The sequence below is a fragment of the Labeo rohita genome, chromosome 18, assembly GCF_022985175.1.
Source record: "Labeo rohita strain BAU-BD-2019 chromosome 18, IGBB_LRoh.1.0, whole genome shotgun sequence".
Lineage (NCBI taxonomy): Eukaryota > Metazoa > Chordata > Actinopteri > Cypriniformes > Cyprinidae > Labeo > Labeo rohita.
The window spans coordinates 11,185,140-11,205,430 of record NC_066886.1 but is presented as its reverse complement, the minus strand read 5'-3'; the positions used below and the strand labels follow the sequence as shown (position 1 = coordinate 11,205,430).

General features: G+C 35.4%; 2 protein-coding genes across 2 annotated transcripts in view; both read right to left on the bottom strand.

The window, feature by feature from the left end:
- The window catches only part of nlrc5 (NLR family, CARD domain containing 5), a 30,950-nt gene extending 21,098 nt beyond the window's left edge, over positions 1 to 9,852 (bottom strand). Inside the window, exons 1-6 of the mRNA XM_051135247.1 lie at positions 9,391 to 9,852; positions 8,367 to 8,689; positions 2,049 to 3,774; positions 905 to 988; positions 723 to 806; positions 425 to 508 (exon numbers count right to left, since the gene is read on the bottom strand). Of these exons, the coding sequence (XP_050991204.1) occupies positions 425 to 508; positions 723 to 806; positions 905 to 988; positions 2,049 to 3,774; positions 8,367 to 8,682 (2,294 nt within the window). The 5' untranslated portion in view covers positions 8,683 to 8,689; positions 9,391 to 9,852. The remainder of the gene's footprint in view (positions 1 to 424; positions 509 to 722; positions 807 to 904; positions 989 to 2,048; positions 3,775 to 8,366; positions 8,690 to 9,390) is intronic.
- A 1,060-nt stretch (positions 9,853 to 10,912) lies between these two features.
- cetp (cholesteryl ester transfer protein, plasma) lies at positions 10,913 to 19,224 on the bottom strand. The gene is made up of 16 exons (XM_051135878.1): positions 18,945 to 19,224; positions 18,072 to 18,183; positions 17,847 to 17,978; positions 16,323 to 16,393; positions 16,157 to 16,244; positions 15,904 to 15,973; positions 15,753 to 15,813; positions 15,572 to 15,663; positions 15,290 to 15,469; positions 13,364 to 13,414; positions 13,066 to 13,215; positions 12,888 to 12,955; positions 11,974 to 12,016; positions 11,818 to 11,887; positions 11,655 to 11,740; positions 10,913 to 11,266 (listed from the first exon to the last, which is right to left on the bottom strand). Exons 1-16 carry the CDS (start codon positions 19,072 to 19,074, stop codon positions 11,189 to 11,191), a joined length of 1,482 nt encoding a protein of 493 aa, XP_050991835.1. The 5' UTR covers positions 19,075 to 19,224; the 3' UTR covers positions 10,913 to 11,188.
- Between the last annotated feature and the right edge of the window lie 1,067 nt (positions 19,225 to 20,291).

The following is a 20,291-nucleotide window of genomic DNA, read 5'->3' as shown; positions in this document are numbered from 1 at the left end:
CCTTAACAAACAAAGGTAATCCACTGCATCTTTAGTGGCTCAGATGTCGGGAGTAAATGACGACCACTGTGTTTATTATTACATCCAGCAACACAACACCTCAATCGCTCAATCAGAGATATTCTTGTCTAACTTACATCCCTGCTCCGGCATCGAAACAATGGAGGTCGGACTGTTACAGCTGATCTGAGGTAAGACGCTCATGTCAATCAACTATCTGTGTGACGCCACAGGCATGTGAGTATGGCTTGATTTGAAAAAGGGGATATTATTTTTACAGATTAATTAAAAACCACTGCATGGATTTTTATCATTATAGGGTAGATGTGTACATACACTGCCAACACACATTAATGTTCAAACAACATGTAAAAGTCAACTTTGCATCCGATGACCCTTTTGAAATCCAAAACACACTACTTACAAAACAGAGGAGATGTTGGGCAGTTTGGATAGTGTTTCTGCAATCTCTCTTATGCCTTCATCTTTCAAAGAGTTATCACTGACACTGTTAGATAAACAGAACACATCGAATGACACAGACGGAAATGCGTGACAGATCATTAAAACCACTTACTATAACCTTTTTAGAAACAAGCGGAAACAAACGATGCGTTCCAATTTAAAAAATAAACAGAATACTTTAAAGCAATCATGTCAGGCCAAATCACTAGATTGCTTGAAATTTCAATCTAGGAAATGCATGCCTTAAATCATATTACTTTAGGTGTGTGATGTTTGGACAGTCCTCCAAAGCCCTGGCAAGTTTAGCAGCTCCAACATCAGTAAGACCTCCACTGATAAAACTGTAAATCATAGGCAAAAATTAACCAATGGAAAATACACTGCAAGGCAATATTGGGACAAAACGCATAAAGGACATTTTGCTGCATCAAAGACTTACTCCAATTGCCGCAAAGCCTGGAGTTTACACAGGATACCACACAAAGCCTCTGCAAACTTGTCATCATATTTCCGGCTACGGAAACTTGAATAAAAAAATGCATTTAACAAATTCAATACATCAATATGACCAGATTTACGACTACAGCATAAAACATGTGCTTTCACCAAAATCATGTATTACTGTTAAAATTATGTCAGAAACCCCTAAACTTATAATTATTTTGACATTATTATGGCTGATGTTTGAAAAATGGTTGATATTGAAAATCTATACTATTTTGTACAGCTGAAATCAAAAGTTTACATACACCTTGCAGAATCTAATCACTCTTATTTTGGCAAAATAATTAACATTTTGCATATGTATAGTGTGTGTAAACGTTTGACTTCAACTATAAATTTAAAATAAAACATCATTTTTTAATGAAAGTTCAGGCAGACGTATGAAAAATGGATATACATTTTGAGATTTGCTAAAGATCAGATTTAACTGTGTTTTTTAAATGTTAGTGTTTTAAAAGATTAACTTAAGCGTGCATTAGAGAATTGCCAAGGTTATCAAAATATAAAAACAGGAGAAATGAGCATACACAATTAAAAATCCAATATTGACCAGTGTTATCTGATACAGGTATATTAACAGTCGGCTATCAGCAAGAATCAATATGGTATCACTATATCACGCGTCAACACTTATAGTCCATGGGATAGTCCACCCAAAAATTTAAATTCCGTCATTAATAACTCACCCTCATGTCCTTCCAAACCAGACCTTCATTCATCTTCAAAACACAAATTAAGATATTTTTGATTAAATCTGAGCGCTTCATAACATTACGGTTGAACCACTGATGTCACATGGACTATTTTCACAATGTCCTTACAACATTTCTGGGACTTGAATGTGTCAGTTGTGCTGCTGTCTATGCAGGGTCAGAAAGCTCTCAGATTTCATTAAAAATATCTTAATTTGTGTTCCGAAGATGAACGAAGGTCTTACAGGTTTGGAACGACATGAAAGTGAGTGATTAATGACAGAATTTTCTTTTTTGGGTGAACTGTTCCTTTAAAGCTGCCATGTGGGCTCCAATTTACTACACATAAAGCATTTGTTTATAAAGAAGAATTTTACAGAAACTCACATGAGATGATCCACAGTCTTAAAACTAGGGAGGATTTCCAAACAATCCAGGTCAATTGAACAGCCACCGAAGTCCAGACATACATTCTGATCAGCAGCCGCTGTTACAAATGCCAAGGAATCCATGTCAACAGTGTTGAGTCTGATATTTCGCATTTCAAACTGTGGTCTTGAACCAATAGCCCTTGCCAACTTAGCATCTCGTGTCTCATAAGCACATCGACACAGCTCCACAATTTTGGGGCCTGTTTGACTGGTACTTCCTGAGAAACCTAGCAAAACATTACGGACGGCTGCTTGCCGCTTTTGTACCCAAGCTTTGGTGCTTTCGGCTCCTTTAAGTTGGATCAAACTGTACGTGCAGGCCTCCGCCGCAAGCCCACATACGTAAAGATGGAGAGAGTCTGTAAAGACAGTTTTTGGATCAATCTTGGTGGTCCAGCGGGTTTTCAAGTTAAGCTTCTTCTTAAGTTGACTCTCAGTGATGCTCTGACTGGTCATGAGGTGGAGAGCAGCGAGAAACTCCTGCATTGTAAGGTGCATGAAGGTGAAACCACGACCTGAAGATCCATCCTCAAAAGTCAGTTTCACACAAGACAGTATTCCACTTTTGATGCCAAAATTCTGGAGTTCTGGAGACACATCTGTATCCATGAAGACTATAGTGCTTTCATCAAGTCCTTTGAGGGCTAACTGGCTCATCTCATCAATTTTTGTTCTGTGTCTCTGCAGTGGAGATGTACCAGACACCACACCTTCATCAATGCGTTTGAGGAACGCCAAGAGGATCTGCATGTAGATTTGGGTTAAGGACGTTGGTAGCTGTAGATGAGTTCCATCACTGGAGAACAGATGATCCATACATACACAGCAAATATGACAGAGTCCAGGTATGTGAGACATCGACAAGAGGTGTCGGTTGTCCATTAACAAGTTTACAGCCTTCTTTTTGAGTTCATCTCCTTTTTTATGGAAGTACTGCTCTGCGTATTCCTTCACACCCAATCGGTCAAACCCTTGAAGCTCACAGGTTATGAAACCAGGGCTTCCAAACATGTCAGTCACATCTCGTGGTCTGCAGGTGACCAAAACAGTGCAACCTTGAAGAAATTTACGATTGCACAGTCCTGAGAGGAGATCTGTCATTGGGAGAAGTTTGCTTGGGTCAATGTTGCTCTCCAGCCTTTCAGGATGCGTAAGCTTGGCACGAAACTCATCATACCCGTCGATTATGAAGCAGACCTTCTCAGGTTTGGAGAGGATGAATTCAAACACTGCATCGCTTTGCTCCTTGTCATCACCACAAGCAGGGTAGTACAGAAAGAGCAGCTCTTTCAAGGACAGGTTACGTGAGATAAGATTAAGCTGCCGGAACTCCAGCAGGAACAGCAGGTCAATAGACGGGAAGGAGCCTTCAGCCCAGCTACGGCCGAGGCAGTGCACCAGTAGTGTCTTACCAGATCCAGCCTGGCCCAGCAGCATGACAACCCTGCTGGTGGTTTTCAAAAGAGACTCAACAGACACTTTATGCTCTGATTCTTCACCTTCATGGTTGTCTAGAGAGGCTTGAGGCTGGATGTTCCTGTCTTTCCCTCGTGGAAGGTTCCTGTGTCTTAAATACACCCATGTGTCATCCAGACGGATGTCTTTTACTACAGCTTGTGCCACTGACTTGTGTTTTTGCAGCACCATGTCTTTAAGAGCATCTGTGTAGCTCTGTAAATGATCTAGGTAAGAAAATCAAAGCATTATTAAGATTTATCATAAAATTAACTTTTTAACAACTTTTTAACTTTTTAACAACTTTTTAAAACTTTTTAACAGTTTATACAAAAGCCTCAAAAAAGACTTTTGGCACATTTAAAATCTATACATGTTACTATTTTAAAAATAAAATATTAAGCCATGTGCCATCTGCAAAAATACAATAGCAGACATTTTCTAAAAACTAATTTTTCATTTTCTCCACTTTGCTCACTCCCTTGTCATCTAAGATGTTCATGTCTTTCTTTCCTCAGTCGTAAAAAAAAAATTGTTTTTTGAGGAAAACATTTCAGACTTCTATGGTGCCCCGAGTTTGAACTTCTAAAATGCAGTTTAAATGCAACTTCAAAGGGCTCTAAACAATCCCAGCCGAAGAAGAAGGGTCTTAACTAGCGAAACGATTTGTTATTTAAAAAAAACAAAAATGACCATTTATACACTTTCTAGCTCTGCGTGAACTCAGTGTATTCTGGTTCAAGACAGTTAGGGTATGCTGAAAAACTCCTATCTAGGGATGGGCGATATCTTATCGTTTGCAATATTCTGGTAAAAATTTTCCCACGATAAGAATTAATCATCCTGGGATAATAACGATAAAGTCTACAGTAGCACGTGTGCGATACAGTTTTGCATGTGAGTGAGTCTGTTTACAAACCTGTTGTGCATCAAAGATATCATTTATTGACATGCTTTTTCTCTAAATCAACTTCATAACATAGTCAAGTGTTCAAAATAACCTTTTGTGATCAGACGTGGATTTATATCACAGAATGAGGCAGAAATCATACTATTTTATAGTATTATAAAAGCTATGTCGTTTAGCATTGCATTATAAATATACTTTATCCTTATAAAAAAACCCAAGATTGCTTGAAGAACACAAACAAACCATATATTGCAGCAAACGTATGTTTATTGTCAAGTTTCCTCAGTTAAAATTTCTCTATCTGCATTCTATTCAGCTACAGCGATAACTGGATTAGAGGTTCATGGAGTGTTATCAGTACTATTACTTCTGCTATAAAGTAAAAGTAGAGTTTCTGCGCAAGGACGCCCTCCGGCTTCCAGTAAATTAAACAGACAAAACTTTGTAGGTGTCAACTCAGTTATGCTCTATTTTGGGTAAAAATAGGAAAGATAATACTTTTCTTTAAAGAAACAGGATTCCCTGCTTTATCGTCATTGATATCATTATCGCAATAATACCAGAAATTATCGTGATAAATTTTTAAGCCGATATCGCCCACTCCTACTCCCATCTCATTTTCTTCTCCAAAATCAAAATTGTCCTACATCACTGCAGAAGTACCGACCCAATGTTTACAAAGTGAACATGCAAAGATCAAACACCCTTTACAAAAAAAGCTAAAACAGCGATGCAGGATGATTTTAAAGTTGGAGAAGAAAATGAGCTGGGAGTTTTTCGAACTACCCTAAATGTCATGAACCAGAGTTCACGCTGAGCTAGACAACATGAGCATTTGAGGTTAAAAAGTATATAAATTGTAATTTTTGTTGAGAAAATAACCAATCGTTTTGCTAGATAAGACCCTTATTCCTTGGCTGGGAACATTAGAGCCCTTTGAAGCTGCGTTTAAACTGCATTTCGGAAATTTAAACTCAGGGGCACCATAGAAGTCCACTATTTGGAGAGAAATCCTGAAATGTTTTCCTCAAAAAAATAATAATAATTTCTTTACAACTGAAGAGAGAAAGACATGAACATCTTGGATGACAAGGGGGTGAGTAAATTATCTGTAAATTTCTGTTCTGGAAGTGAACTTCTCCTTTAAAGGGGACATCAGATGTGTATTTTTCACAAGTTGGTATGATCCTTTTGGGTCTTCATGAAATGTCCGCAACATGCTTTAATTAAAATTCCTCAAATGTCATGTAAAACACCCTTTTTCTCTTATCAAAAACAGCTCTCAGTTCACAGCGACCCCTTTCGGTGCTTGTCTCTTTAAATGATAAAGTGCTACTGCTCACCCCGCCCCTCTCTTCTGTTTTTTTGTGTAATTGGTGACGTTACCATCAAAAAATAAATGAATTCAATGCGTCCAACTACAAAATGTTGTTGCTACAGCTCCTCGAGCGTGGAGAAAATAGCGGACTGCTGACACAGACAGTCCGTCAGCGGTCGTGGACCGCTGTTACTTTGGAAATGTTACTTTGGAAATGTAATAGGTTACAAATTACAAGTTACTTGATTTAAAATGTAATAAGTAGTGTAACTTTTTAATTACTTTAATAAAGTAATGTAACATTACTTTTAATTACTTTTTGATTACTTTTCTAAATTTCTAATATTTTCAACCGTTAATCATTTTGAAACATTTAAACCAGGCAGAATTAACCTTACAGTAGCACTCAACACTGATTACTGTCAGACTTTATCACTTGAATTAAGATTATAATAAGTAAGGGATAACATACAACTTTATTTTGCGATAACAACTGGCTGGATGTACATTATCCCACTTACTACACAGCTGCTTGATAGATTATTTAGATGTTTCGTGTCAAAGTAATTAGACACGAAACACTGATCTGAGTTGAAATATCTGAACGGAAAGCTTCCATAAAAAAATCAGTTGCTAGCAAACGGCAAGTTCAAACTAGACATTTTAGGGATACAGTGCAGTCATACCACTTTTCTTACACAACATTTCACCACATAAATAATTAAGTAGTAGTACTAGTTTGTTAGTTATCTTAAAATCCATTACAGTGTACAAAAAAAATGGCAGCAGCTGCGTTTGTATGAAACAATAGAGCGAGTCCACAATACCAGGATGACAGAATTAAGAAATTGTCTACATAATATTGAATTAAGCTTTAATATTTTATTAGCTAACCAAACGCAAAGCTATCAAGCATATAGCACTGACCTAAGTTGCCCCGACTGAGTCTGAGTTATTAGTTTTTACCAGTTGTTATCAGGGAATAACATACCTTGGAATGTCATGACTGACCAATCAGAATTTAATTTAAAGCACAGCCACCACAAATTCAGACTTTTTTTTAACTTATTTTTTAAGTATTAATTTTTCTTATTTTTAAAGAGAGGGATCAGCAAAGGGCCTCAAGACGGGAATCAAAACTAACTACGAGGCTATTGGCACCAACGCCCCAAATTCAGACTTAACAGCTCTTATTTACTTTGAGATCATTGCGAGGTTAAATACAGATTTGAAATCATAACAAGAAATTGCTTAATAGCTATGATACTGGGTTTGAAATCAAATGTTTGCATAGTTATGACAGAAGACACTAGCATCTAACAATGCCCTGGAAAAAACAATCTTAAAAAATAGTTTATGCATAAACCCAAATAGGAAATAAAACAGTTATCAAATTAGCATGTGTCCTATTCTGTGTCCTAAACTCCTGAAACATTCGTGTCTCATTTTAGAGCACTCAATGAAATTTATGAAAGAGGTCAATTGAATCTGTAAGTGGGGGTGGGTGTGTGAAAAAATTCAGATGTAATCCCCTTTGTAATCACTGGCATTTTTCAAAAGTAACTAATTTAATTACACATTTTTTTCTCAGTAACTGTAACTAATTACAATTACATTTATTTTGTAATTAAATTACTTAATTCTGTTACATGTAACTAGTTACTCCCCAACACTGCCCATTAACACAGCTTGAAAAAGATTTCTCTGAAAAGTGTGTTTAAGCTATAATTCTTAAACCACTTGGTTGGATATTTTGCTATATATTGATTCCAAAGATAGTTTTAAATATGGCATAAGTGTTCTAAAGATGAAGAAATTCTAAGGATGATTAAGTATTATAATACTATCATTGTCAATATTAACATTAATCTCAAAGTTCAGTTTTCAAATTAACTTTCGATTTGTCTACTGCTCTTGCTGGGTTTAGAAACCACATTGTGGAGCAACATTGCAGCAGAAGTAATGCTACAGTTTTTTTTTTTATCAGCAGACCTTTTTATCAAATTAAAAATGTAAATATGTTAACTATTTTTTTAGGATCAAAATAAAAAATTATACAAATGCAGCATTCTCGTTGAATAGCCAATGGGTCGCAATCATCCAAGTCAAAGTAAATTTAACAGTTGGGTCGCTCAGAGAGACTGCTTTCACAATGAATCAAAATTCAAAATGGGTGTGTCCCTTTAAGAATAAAACATACCTAGCCTTGGACGCTTCACATGTGGTGAAGGTGAAGATTGATCGGTCTCACATGTATGATTGCAGTTTGCTCCTTAAAAGCATAGAAAATAAAAAACGGCCTGAATAATTATAACCAAGGAATAATATCCGTATTTGACAAAACATCTCCTTTTTTAATGTCTACAGGACACTTTCACTTTCACTTCAAAGCTTATATTAAAAAATTGTGTCGAGATGAAATTGTAAACCTATCATAATATAAACTGTACAGAATGTGTTGTTAAATTAAATTGTGATTAAGACTAAAATTACATGTATGCTTTAATCTGAATTGTAAATACATACAATATGCTATGAGCTACAGTATATCTCAAAGGTTTAACTAAAAAAAAGTTCAGAACATGACTTACCATGTGTGTAACCTGCTATGGACACCAGTGTTGTTTCAAGAAGAAAGGGAATGTTTTCACTGTACTGATATACAGTGGAGAGAAACTGAGTACATAAGTTTCGGTCTGAATTCCTAAAGTATTCTACAATGGCGGAGACACGGTCTCTGTTGTTGGTCAGTGACTGTATCTGATCCAATCTTTTAGGTTCCACTAAGGCAAAGATCCGATCCAGAACATCACTGTTTTGTCTGCAGAGCAATTCCACCAGTTCGCTACCCGCCTGGTCCACCTGTGTCCGGACGTCCACCGGCCAGTCCATCCTCTCCATCCTCATCCATTAGCTGGGGAGAAGAATGTGTTAATTTTAAGTTAAATTTAACTTTTTAGTTCGAACAAAACATTCACGACACTACATTTAATAGTGTTGAGTGCTGATTTACACGAAGACAAAGCATCAGGTTTATAATGTCGGTGCACGTAGTCTAACAACACATCCTTTGTTTGGCAATGCTAAAAGCATGTGCTTTCCTACAAGTCAATGATGCAAACTGAAGAAACTGATTACTCCTAATACTAACAAGACAAAATGATACAGTAACTACAGTTTTGTTTAAACTAAAGAGAAAATATAAAGTTAGTTGAGTTAGCTAGAGACAAGCTATGCCAAATTATTGTTCACAAGTTATTCTGTAGCAAATGTTTCAGCACTTGTTATCACTTAGACTATATTCCAAAGTAATGTTTTGGGGAAAAAAAACAGTATGTGGCTCATGCAAAGGTTTTGCTGAAAAGGTTTCTGTCTATGCAATTAATTCCTTAAATATAATCAAATAAAGAGCTGTTTTAGTCCATACGTAGCAGCTCCTGCCCATTTATTGACCAGCAGGAAACGACAATCCCACTGCAGTCCAAGATAGCAGTTGTGTGAAGGCTGAGCTAATGAATGACACAACGTGCCAACAACGTGCTTTGTTCAACATATGAACTCGAAGACATTTAAAGTTCTTCATGTTTATAAAATGAATTTATATGACGCACTTACCGCTGGTGGCATAACGCATCAGTCCAGTTTAATGGAGCAAAATGAAACTAAAGTATCCCTCCGGTTTGGTTTCGTTTTCTTCTTTCTGCGTAATAAATACGGATCCTGCAGTGAGACAGACGTTGCGCGCTTACTATTGAACCGAACCCGCCAAACGGCGCTAACTGCGTCATATAACGTAAAGTGTGTTTATGTATATATATATATATATATAAATATCCATCTATCGACGACTGAGCATGTTTTATTTTTCGAATAATTTTCTATATAATTAACAACCGAAAGCGCTTTATAACGAATTCACAGATTTTAAAATTAAGGAAACATACATTTGAATTCAATAAATTTAGCGTTTTTGTTGTTAATTAAAACTACCGTGGTTATACAGCGGCACAATCGATTTTAAAGCGTCCGTGACGCTTAAAAACACCGTTATTTGAAGTTCTTCAGGAACGTTTGTCGTTAAAATGCAAAATGAGAGAGGGCATTTGAGGACAGAGTGAAATGTCATGTTGTGGTGCACAGAAGCCGCCTAGTGGTAAATAAATCAAATTTTGGAAAAGTGGTTTGTATACTATTAAAATTAATTTTAGTGAAGAGAAGATAAAATGTTTTAGTATTACGTCAACATACCCTTACGAGAACTAACCAGTGGTTATTATAGTTAAACTATGGTAACCACAAATTAACCATGGTCTTGCTACACAAACCGTAGTTTAACCATGGTATTTGTAGTAAAAACATAGTTATATGTAAGGGTTAAGGGATAGCTCGCCTAACTCAAATCGCACATGGGTCGCATTCCACATCTTGGGCTTTATTCTCCTGGCAACAGCGCTACTTATTAAAAGAACTTAACTTAAATTAGCAACAGAAATTAAAAGTAAAACCATCGCACCCGCACACATGCGCTACTCGTGGCATACAGCTGCTGACTGTGCACAGAACAGAACTCAGGACGTTAAAGGAGCCACAACATTTTCACCCGTTACATATACAAATAGTAAACAATGCGCCAAAAAAACATGGTTACTATTTTACTATAATAAAACCATTGTAAATTTTAATACACTTGAAAACAATAAATGCAGCGTTTATGTTGTTAATTAAAAACATCTTAGTTATACTGATTCAGTAAGCAGCACAACTGATTTTTAAAGCGTCCGTGACGCGTCAAAAACATCTTTATATAACGTTTTTCAGTGGCGTTTGTCATTAAAATGCGTTTTAAGTCGTGAGAAAGTGCATTTGAGGACACGGTTGTTGATATGTATAGAATGTTTATAGTCTGCACACTGACGCCGCTTTGTGGTGATATCAAATCATTGACATCAGTATGTAGTCAGGGGGAATTTGTATGCAATTTCATTTAATTTAATTACAATAGATTATAATAGAAGTCAGATAAAAGCAACTAATGCTTAGTTTTCATTTTTTTGAGTTTTAAAATGTAACTTAAAAAAAGGCAGCCTATGACATTTGAAAGAAAAAACAGGTTTAACCAGAAATGTGAAACACATAATTATGTGACAGAATCAGGAAACGTTTAATTATGGTAATACAATCTCTACATTGCATGGAAGTCATGAGATCATATAACTGAAGGACATAAAACTACATCATTGTGATTCACAATTGCATATGTACAACATTTTGAACACTGAACAGCTAAACAAAACATCAAAGCTCTTTACATACAGCCATACTGGCAGTTATGATATAGTCATTCATATTTTCATGTTTATGAGATATAAGTGTTTTTTGTGTGAGAAATAGTACATTTATGAGAACAAGATTGTCAATTCAGCGTCTTTTTGAGGAATTCCACCAGCAGATGGTGTGGAAATCCAAAATCCAGCTGGACTATCACATATCCCTGTACATGCACAAAGAAATAAAACAACAATGTAACCATTCAAAGTGTTGAAATGATTTTTTGACACTGTGCTATATCATATAGTGTGATGTCTATGATGACTGTTACAGAGACAGTCCACCCAAAAATGAAAATTCTGTCATCAATTACTCAACCTCATGTCGTTCCAAACTTGTAAAACCTTCGTTCATCTTCAGAACACAAATTAAGATATTTTTATGAAATCTGAGAGCTTTCTGACCCTGCATAGACAGTAATTTGTGTTCTGAAGATGAACGAAGGTCTTACAGGTTTGGGTGAGTAACTGATTCATTTTTGGGTGAACTATCCTTTTGAATACAGATTGGTAGTTATGATTGATAATATTCTGATAGTGTAATATACTCACATCCTGAGGTATAACTTCAGGATTGATGAGGTCAAAGAGACTGAGTCCCTGTTCATCCATCAAAGCGGTTAAGTCTGGCTCCAGGTCTGAAAGGAGAGATCAAATATGAAGAAAAAACATAAAATTGACATGCTCACTGCTTGGCTATGGTGGCCACACTTACATGATATGACTTTGGGGATTCCCATTTTTTCCACAGCCTCCTGAAGATAACTTCTCAAGCTCTCCTCCATCTTTGAGGAGATAATATATAATTTATGAATAAAAATACATTTTAAATAATAAAAAAGAAATATAATATAATTGATTTTATTCTCACCTCAGTGGGTCCTTCTGATGTGGAATTTTTTGTTATATGAATACTATGATGGTCACAAAACAGGAAAAAAAAAAAAACTTTAAATCAGGCACTGAAATTTGAATTTTTTTAATGTACACTACCAGCCAAAAGTTTTTGAACAGTAAGATTTTTAATGTTTTTAAAGAAGTCCCTTCTGCTCACCTGCATTTATTTGATCCAAAGTACAGCAAAAGCAGTACAATTCTGAAGTATTGTATTATTTAAAATAACTGTTTTCTATTTGAATTTATTTAAAAATGCAGTTTATTCCTGTTATTTCAAAGCTAAATTTTTAGCATCATTACTCCAGTCACACAATCCTTCAGAAATCATTCTAATATTCTGATTTGCTGCTCAAAAAACATTATTTATTATTATGCTGAAAACAGCTGAATAGAATTTTTTCAGGTTTCTTTGATGAATAAAAAGTTCAGAACAGCATTTATCTGAAATAGAAATCTTTCGTAACATTATACATGTCTTTACCATCACTTTTAATCAATTTAAAGCATCCTTGCTAAATAAAAGTTTATAATGTTACACTAGATTTTTATTTCAGATAAATGCTGATCTTTGGATCTTATTCATCAAAGAATCTTCAAAAAAATGTTTCTTGAACAGCACATCAGAATATTTGAATGATTTCTGAAGAATCGTGACACTGAAGACTGCAGTAATGATGCTGAAAATTTAGCTTTGATCACAGAAATAAATTACATTTTAAAACATATTCAAATAGAATATTTTAAATAGTAAAAATATTTTAAAGTTTTACTGTTGGCTTGGTGAGCAGAAAAGACTTCTTTAAAAAATAAAAACATTAAAAATCTTACTGTTCAAAAACTTTTGACTGGTAGTGTAATTCTGTAGAATTCATCTTTTTACAAACTTACCGCTCTGCAGTGGCCTTCAGAAATAGTTTCTTCTCTGCATATGAGGCATTCACAACAACTGTCACATCCTATAATCACAGAACCCATAAAAATAATTTATTATTTATAAAACTCCAAAGACAAGTTATGAAGTGCATCTATCTATCATCTCATGTGCTCCTGATGTGTTTTAGCTTACTGTCTCAAAATAAAGTGCTGGCATGTCTTGACCGTCCAATAAGAGTTCGACTCCTGCCACAGCTCTGACAGATGTGCCCACTGTGGTGGTCCACAAGTGTGGAACTGACACACTCCTTGCCTTTAACATCGGACCCTCAGAGGACAGCCACTGAAGAGTAGGGAAAAAACCATCACAAACCATCCCACAAACACACAGGTGCAGTCCTAGTTAAATGACAGTTTAAATGCAAACATTTATTTGCATGTCATTTCCTCCCCTTTCTGCGGTTTGAATATTATAATGAGTGTTGCCGCACCTTGCTCAACAATTCAGGCCTGGCTGAGGACAGTTCTGTCTGAAACAGTTCCTGCAACACACAGACAAATGCAAGAGAATAAGCCTCAAAACAATTCATATAGCTTTATATGAGGATTATTATAGTTAACTAAAACTAAAATAATAATAATAAAAAAAAAACGCATTACTTAAAATAACAAAAAAAAAACAGATATCTATCTATCTATATATCTATATCTATATAAAAAAACCGGCACCCTTGCAATTCTGTCAGAAAATGCAACACTTCTCTCAGAAAATTGTTTCAATTGCAAGTGTTTTGGTATTCATGTGCTTATTGTTTTTGTTTGCACTGCAATAACACAAAACAAAACAGAGAAGAAAAGTCAAACTTGATCAAATTTCAACACGGAACTCGAAAATGGACCGGACAAAATTATGGCACCTTGTCAAAATTGTAAGAAATAATTGCTTTTCAAGCATGTGATGCTCCTGTAATTTGTATTTAGACACACATGTGGCCAGTAACAGGTGTGGGCAATATAGTAATCACACTTGCAACCAGTTAAAACTGAGAAAAGTTGACTCAACCTTTGTGTTGTGTGTCACAATGAGCATGGAGAAAAGAAAGAAGAGTAAAGAGTTGTCTGTGGATTTGAGAGAAAAAATTGTGGAAAAACATGGACAATCTCAAGGCTACAAGTCCATCTCCAGAGATCTTAATGTTCCTGTGTCCACTGTGCACAATATCATAAAGTGGTTTACAGCCTACAGCACTGTAGCTAACCTCCCTGGACATGGATGGAAGAGCAAAATTAATTAAAAATTGCAACGAAGAATTGTTCGAATGGTGGATAAAGAACCCAGATTAACTTCCAAACAAATTCAAGCTGATCTGCAGACATCAGTCGCCATCTGAATGAAAAGGGACGCTATGGTAGGAGAGCCGGGGGGACACCACTGCTGACACAAAGGCATAAAAAAGCAAGACTGGAGTTTGCAAAAACGTATGTGACTTTTTGGTAAAGGACATCATGGCACTGTTTACAGAAAAAGTAATGAGGCCTTCAAAGAAAAGAACACAGTCCCTACAGTCAAACATGGTGGAGGTTCAAAGATGTATTGGGGTTGCTTTGCTGCTTCTGGCACTGGTTGCCTTAACTGTGTGAACGGTATCATAAAATCTGATGATTACCAAAGAACGTTGAGTGGCAACGTAGTGGCCAGTTTCAGAAAGCGACGTCTCCACCAGAGGTAACAGGTCTTCCAGTGGGACAATGACCCAAAACACACTTCAAAAACACTCAGAAATGACTACAAACAAAGCTCTGGAGAGTTCTGAATTGACCAGCAATGAGTCCAGATCTGAATCCCATAGAACACCTGTGGAGAGATCTCAAAACAGCAGTTGGGAGAAGGCATCCTTCAAATCTGAATGACCTGGAGCAGTTTGCAAAAGAAGAGTGGTCCAAAATTCCAGTAGAGAGGTGCAAGAAACTCATTCATGGTTACAGGAAGCGACTGATCTGAGTTATTTTTCAAAGGGGGTGCTACCAAATATATTCTAAATATTTATTCCAATAATTCTGTCCAGTAAATTTTTTGGGTTTTGTGTGGAATTGTATCAGATTTTACTTTTTTTTTTTTTTTTTTTTTTTTTTCTTGTTCCAATGCAAACAAAAAATAAACATTTGAGTACTAAAAACATTTGCAACTGCAACAATTTTCTGTGAGAAGGGTCGCATTTTATGACAGAATTGCAAGGGTGCCGATATTTTTGGCCATGACTGTATATATATATGTTTGTTTCTCTTCACTTTTGTATGTAGATGCAATTGCAATATGTTCACTTGTTCTTCAAAAGCACCACCTACAGTTAAAAAGAAACATATTACACCTAGACAAATCACAAAAAACTAATATAAATGGTCTAATTGTATCATACCGTGAGTTCTGTTCCAGAGATATTGCGAATAAATCGTCCATCATGGTGTGCAGCGCTCATTAGCGAGTCTAGAAGCCCATCAGCAAGCCAGAAGTGCAGCATACGGTTCTCAGTTAGTTGGGATGGGTTAAACACAGATGTGCTGAGGTCTGATTTTGTATTATTGTAAATAACCAAACCCTGTACATCAGAAAAACAACAGTAACCACATCAAAGAATTTGAAAAATGGATTTGCATTTGTCTGAATGCAGTTTTTAAATATGCTATCTTTATAATCAGACCTTATGGTATGATTCAATATAATTAGATTTGATGATGGGAGAAGAAGTCACAGAGATATCCACACCAATTTCACCATCACTAAGAAACTGTTCTGCTCGGAGACAGAGAGAGGTTACGTTAGCACAGACCAGAAGCAACCACAAACCACTTAAGGCAGTTATACAAAGCTGTGAATTTTACCTGCTTGCTCTTGTATGAAGTCTGCTAGTATGTTAGCCACATTGTTTATTTCCTTGCAGATCTGCAGATCGAAAGGAAACCCAAACATTCTAATGTTCTGTTTTTTCACAGTATGTTTATTTAAATAGAATCACCATTTATATACACTCACCTGTGACTTCACCACTAACTTCACAGTGAAAGTCACAATATCTGTGAACATTCTTTTCAGCCAGCCAGGCCTGCACACAGTTAGAATGAGAGTCATTTCAAAGCTCTAGCAAATGAGCAAGCGCATACGGGTGGAAAATATGACAACTGATCTACAGGAAGTGTTTTTTATTTATAGGAAGACAATTGACTTTGACCTAGATATAAATCAAAACCTATGTTATAAAAAGGTCAATTAAAAATGTTGAACTCACTCTCTGTCTCCTTGCAGAAGCAGCTTCAGTTTGTGAAATGTAAGGTAACAGTCTGATGTGTCTGCAGCCACTTTGCCTTTTCCACAGTCTGACACACAAATACATATTTTTTTTAGATAATAGTGGAGCCAATTTCAAGATGTCAAACAAATTAAGATTCACTCACATAGTTTTGGATTAATGACCAAGTCAATTTGTGAATCAACTTCAAAATCCACTGACTGTTTCAGGTCAAGTCTGTGTAAAAAATAATATGGCAATGTTACTTTGATGCAAACTGACATTGGTTTTACTGTTATGGTAAAAAAAAAAAAAAAAATATATATATATATATATATAGCACACGTTGTCTCATAAAGCATTAGAGGCACAAATTCCATGTTAAAACTATATTTAAGAAGGTCACAATTTGGACATTTATACAACATAACTTCTCTCATTACATGTTCTCAATTTTTAAAAAATGTTTAGTTTAACCAATTTACCTAAACAGATCAAATAAATATTTTCTTACCAAGTTAAACAGCAATTAAGCTTGACAATATTTACAAATTAGCATTTGTGCTTAACAAGGTAGTTTAAATTGATTGACAGCTACTGTAGATCGAATGACAATTTGAAAATCTGGTAGTTAGACTATTTGAATTTTGGTTTTATTTATATATTTATTTATTTATTTATTTATTGTATTATTTTTGGACACTAGTTTTTGATGTGTGTTTAATGCATATTTTTCAAAAATTGCAATAAATAAAAAAATATCTCTAAAGGCCAAGCACTACTTTTCAAAAACTATTTGTTGACTATTTGTTTACCATTTTGATTGAATAAATAAATAACATAATTGTGTTGCTGTAACTGAAATACACTGCCAGTCAAAAGTTTTTGAACAGTAAGATTTTCAATGTTTTTTTTAAAGAAGTTAATATTATTATGTTGCACACAGCTGAGTATAATTTTTTTCAGGTTTCTTTGATGAATAGAAAGTTCAAAAGAACAGCATTTATCTGAAATAGAAATTTTTTTGTAACATTAAATGTCTTTATCATCACTTTTGGTCAATTTAAAGCATCCTTGCTAAATAAAAGTATTAATTTCTATAATTTCTTTCCCCCCCCCCAAAAAAAAATATACTAACCAAGCTTTTTTTTTTGGTATCGTGTATAATGTCACAAAAGCTTTTTATTTAAGATAAATGCTGATTTTGGATCTTTCTATTCTTCAAAGAATCCTGAAAAAATGTACTCAACTGTTGTAAATATTTATAATAATAATGATAAAAATGTTTCTTTAACAGCACATCAGCATATTAGAATGATTTCTGACGGATCATGTGACAGGAGAAATTATGCTAAAAATCAGCTTTGAAAACACAGGAATAAATTACATTTTAAAATATATTAAAAAAGAAAACAGTTCTTTTAAATAGTAAAAATATTCAGAATTGTACTGTTTTTGCTGTACTTTGGATCAAATAAAAGCAGGCTTGGTGAGCAGAAGAGACTACTTTAAAAACATTATAAATCTTACGGTTCAAAAACTTTTGACTGGTTCATAAGTTCATAAGTTCGTACTATACCAGACAAAAGATCATAACTTCATTACCCATATGTAGAGCACGTGGTTAAACCACAGCTGTGTTATTGCAGTAACCTGACCCTGATTTGTGGTAATAAATAGAAACACTCACAGCCAGCTGCCATATCCATAGTTCATAGTCCCTTTGAATACAGCAGACACGTTTGAAATGGAGATCCCAACTCCTTCATTCTCCCTTAGCTCAAACTCACTCTTTCCAATGGAAAGGTTATGGATCTCTAAGCTGTGGGTGATGTGAAAAGAAGAGCGTGATAAGATACAAGATGTAACACAGACGTGAACACATAGCATGTAAACAAATTCAGTAGTTCCTTACTTGTGGAATCCATATTTCACCGTCCCAAATCCTATTGATCGCTTTCCCTCGACGGTGGGATACCTGGCATGCTGAAAAGCGGCCTGGATCACTTCAGTAGTCTTTTCATTCACTGAGAAATCAAAGAAAGGGGATATTTATTCTCAAGTTCAGTGTTTCCCAGACTCAGGAGAGAAGAGAGTTGATGAGAAGCTAATAATTAAATAATTAAAACATAAAACAATAAAATTCATTAATTTTAAATCGAAAAACAATCAAAACAAAACACTTACTAAAATGTGTTTACATGAATATTTTATTCATTAATCAGCATCAGTACTCAGTACTATGTGACTGAGTTATTAAATGATTGAAATATTAGATTAAAATCTTCACTTCAAGTAAATATTTTAGGTTAAATAAGTTCACTGACAAAAAAAAAATTAAAAATCCATGCTCAAGTTTTTACTTGTAGAACTTGTTATAGTTGTTATATTCTAGGTGTTGTAAGTGATCACTTGATTATTGTTTTTCATAATTTTATTGACATTTTAGCTTATATGCAATCATTTGTATGCACTTAAATAGCCCTGCAATGTTTTATATTTCACAATCTTTACATATGTCATAAATATTATGTGCTTTATATGAAAAACTAACTTTAGAAGTTTAAATTGTACATTTACATTGTTTTAGATGGACTTTAATTTAATGGACTGTGTATTTTTATTAACCTCATGCTTGGTATTGACTAAAAACCCTAGCCAGGTTATTATACTAATAATTTGCACTTTAGCTGCTTTGAATGAATTATGTTGCGATGAACATCAAAACATACTCGGTTACAAGAAATGTACGACTAGATAGTACAGCAATCAATGAGAGCATACTTACAAACTACAGCGGCAGGATAGGTAAGCCTGCAAACTGCTCCTGTAAACTTGTAGGCAGCGGGAGGATCCAGACAACACCTATTACTGTTGACCAGAGCAAGAACCAGAAGCACCACTGCACTCCTCTCCATCTTAAAGTCTAAAAAACAGACTAGCCTCTGTCTTTTACAATTATTCGGGATTCTCTTTCAAAAGGGCTCTGTTTCCATTCAGCAAGTATCTGAGGGGGAGGGACACATCCAGAGGTAGCCTCAGAGGATGGGGGGGGTGGACAGGCCCTGTAATGTCTGATTTGCCATGTCTCTTTTCTGGAGAAAAAGAGAGAGAACATGCAACTGCCCCTGGGGTCAACTAGCATATGTTGCTCAAGGTTACTGGAGGACAGTAAACAGTACACAGGGACATTTTTTGTGTTTTTCCGAGCATTCTGCTGTACAGAACAAATAAAAGATACAGCCACAGGACAGAGTGGACAGGAGCAGGCCAAAGTCCATGTAGGTGAACAAGCTCACCAGGAGGTGTAAAGTGCAGACAGAGTATCCTTTATTTACTGTTCTGGAGTAGTCCACAGGAAGTAGCTTTTGTAAAGGAACATGATGCTGACAAGCTACACAAAACAAGGTCTGACGCTTACCACATAGGAGTCCGTAAATAGATCATTCGCAAAGACCCGCCCCCTTGGTTACAAAAATACATCGCAGAACACAGAGAAACAATGACAGACAAAAGAACAGGTTACGTTTGCTGTGAAACAAAGTCTCAGTTCAAGCGGTATGTGAACCGATTATTTCTTCCTCTTTATTAAACATGAGTAGACATCATTAGGTATTTTGAAGGGTCAGAGTGCATTGAGATACACATTTGTGACCCGGGACTACAAAACCAGTCATAAGTAGCATGGCCACGGGTATATTTGTAGCAGTAGCCAACAATACACTGTGAGCCAAAATTATCACTTTTTAGGTTTTTAGATATTAGGTAAAGATCATGTTCCATTAGGATATTTTGTAAATTTCCTACCATAAATATATCAAAACTTAATTTTTGATTAGTAATATGCATTGCTAAGAACCAAATATTGTCCTATCCTAACAAACCATACATCAATGGAAAGCTTATTTATTTAACTTTTTATATGATGTATAAATTTCAATTTCAAAAAATTGACCCTTAAGACTGGTTTTGCAGTCCAAGGCAGGGTTGCCAACTTCTAAGTTCAGCTTGGAGTGAGATTTTTTGTTTGTTTGTTTTGGAGTGGGGGGTTGGGTTGGGGGGAGGAGTGGCAATCTCAATTCTATATCTATTTATATGTATATACTGTACATATAAGGGGATAAAAATGCAGCTG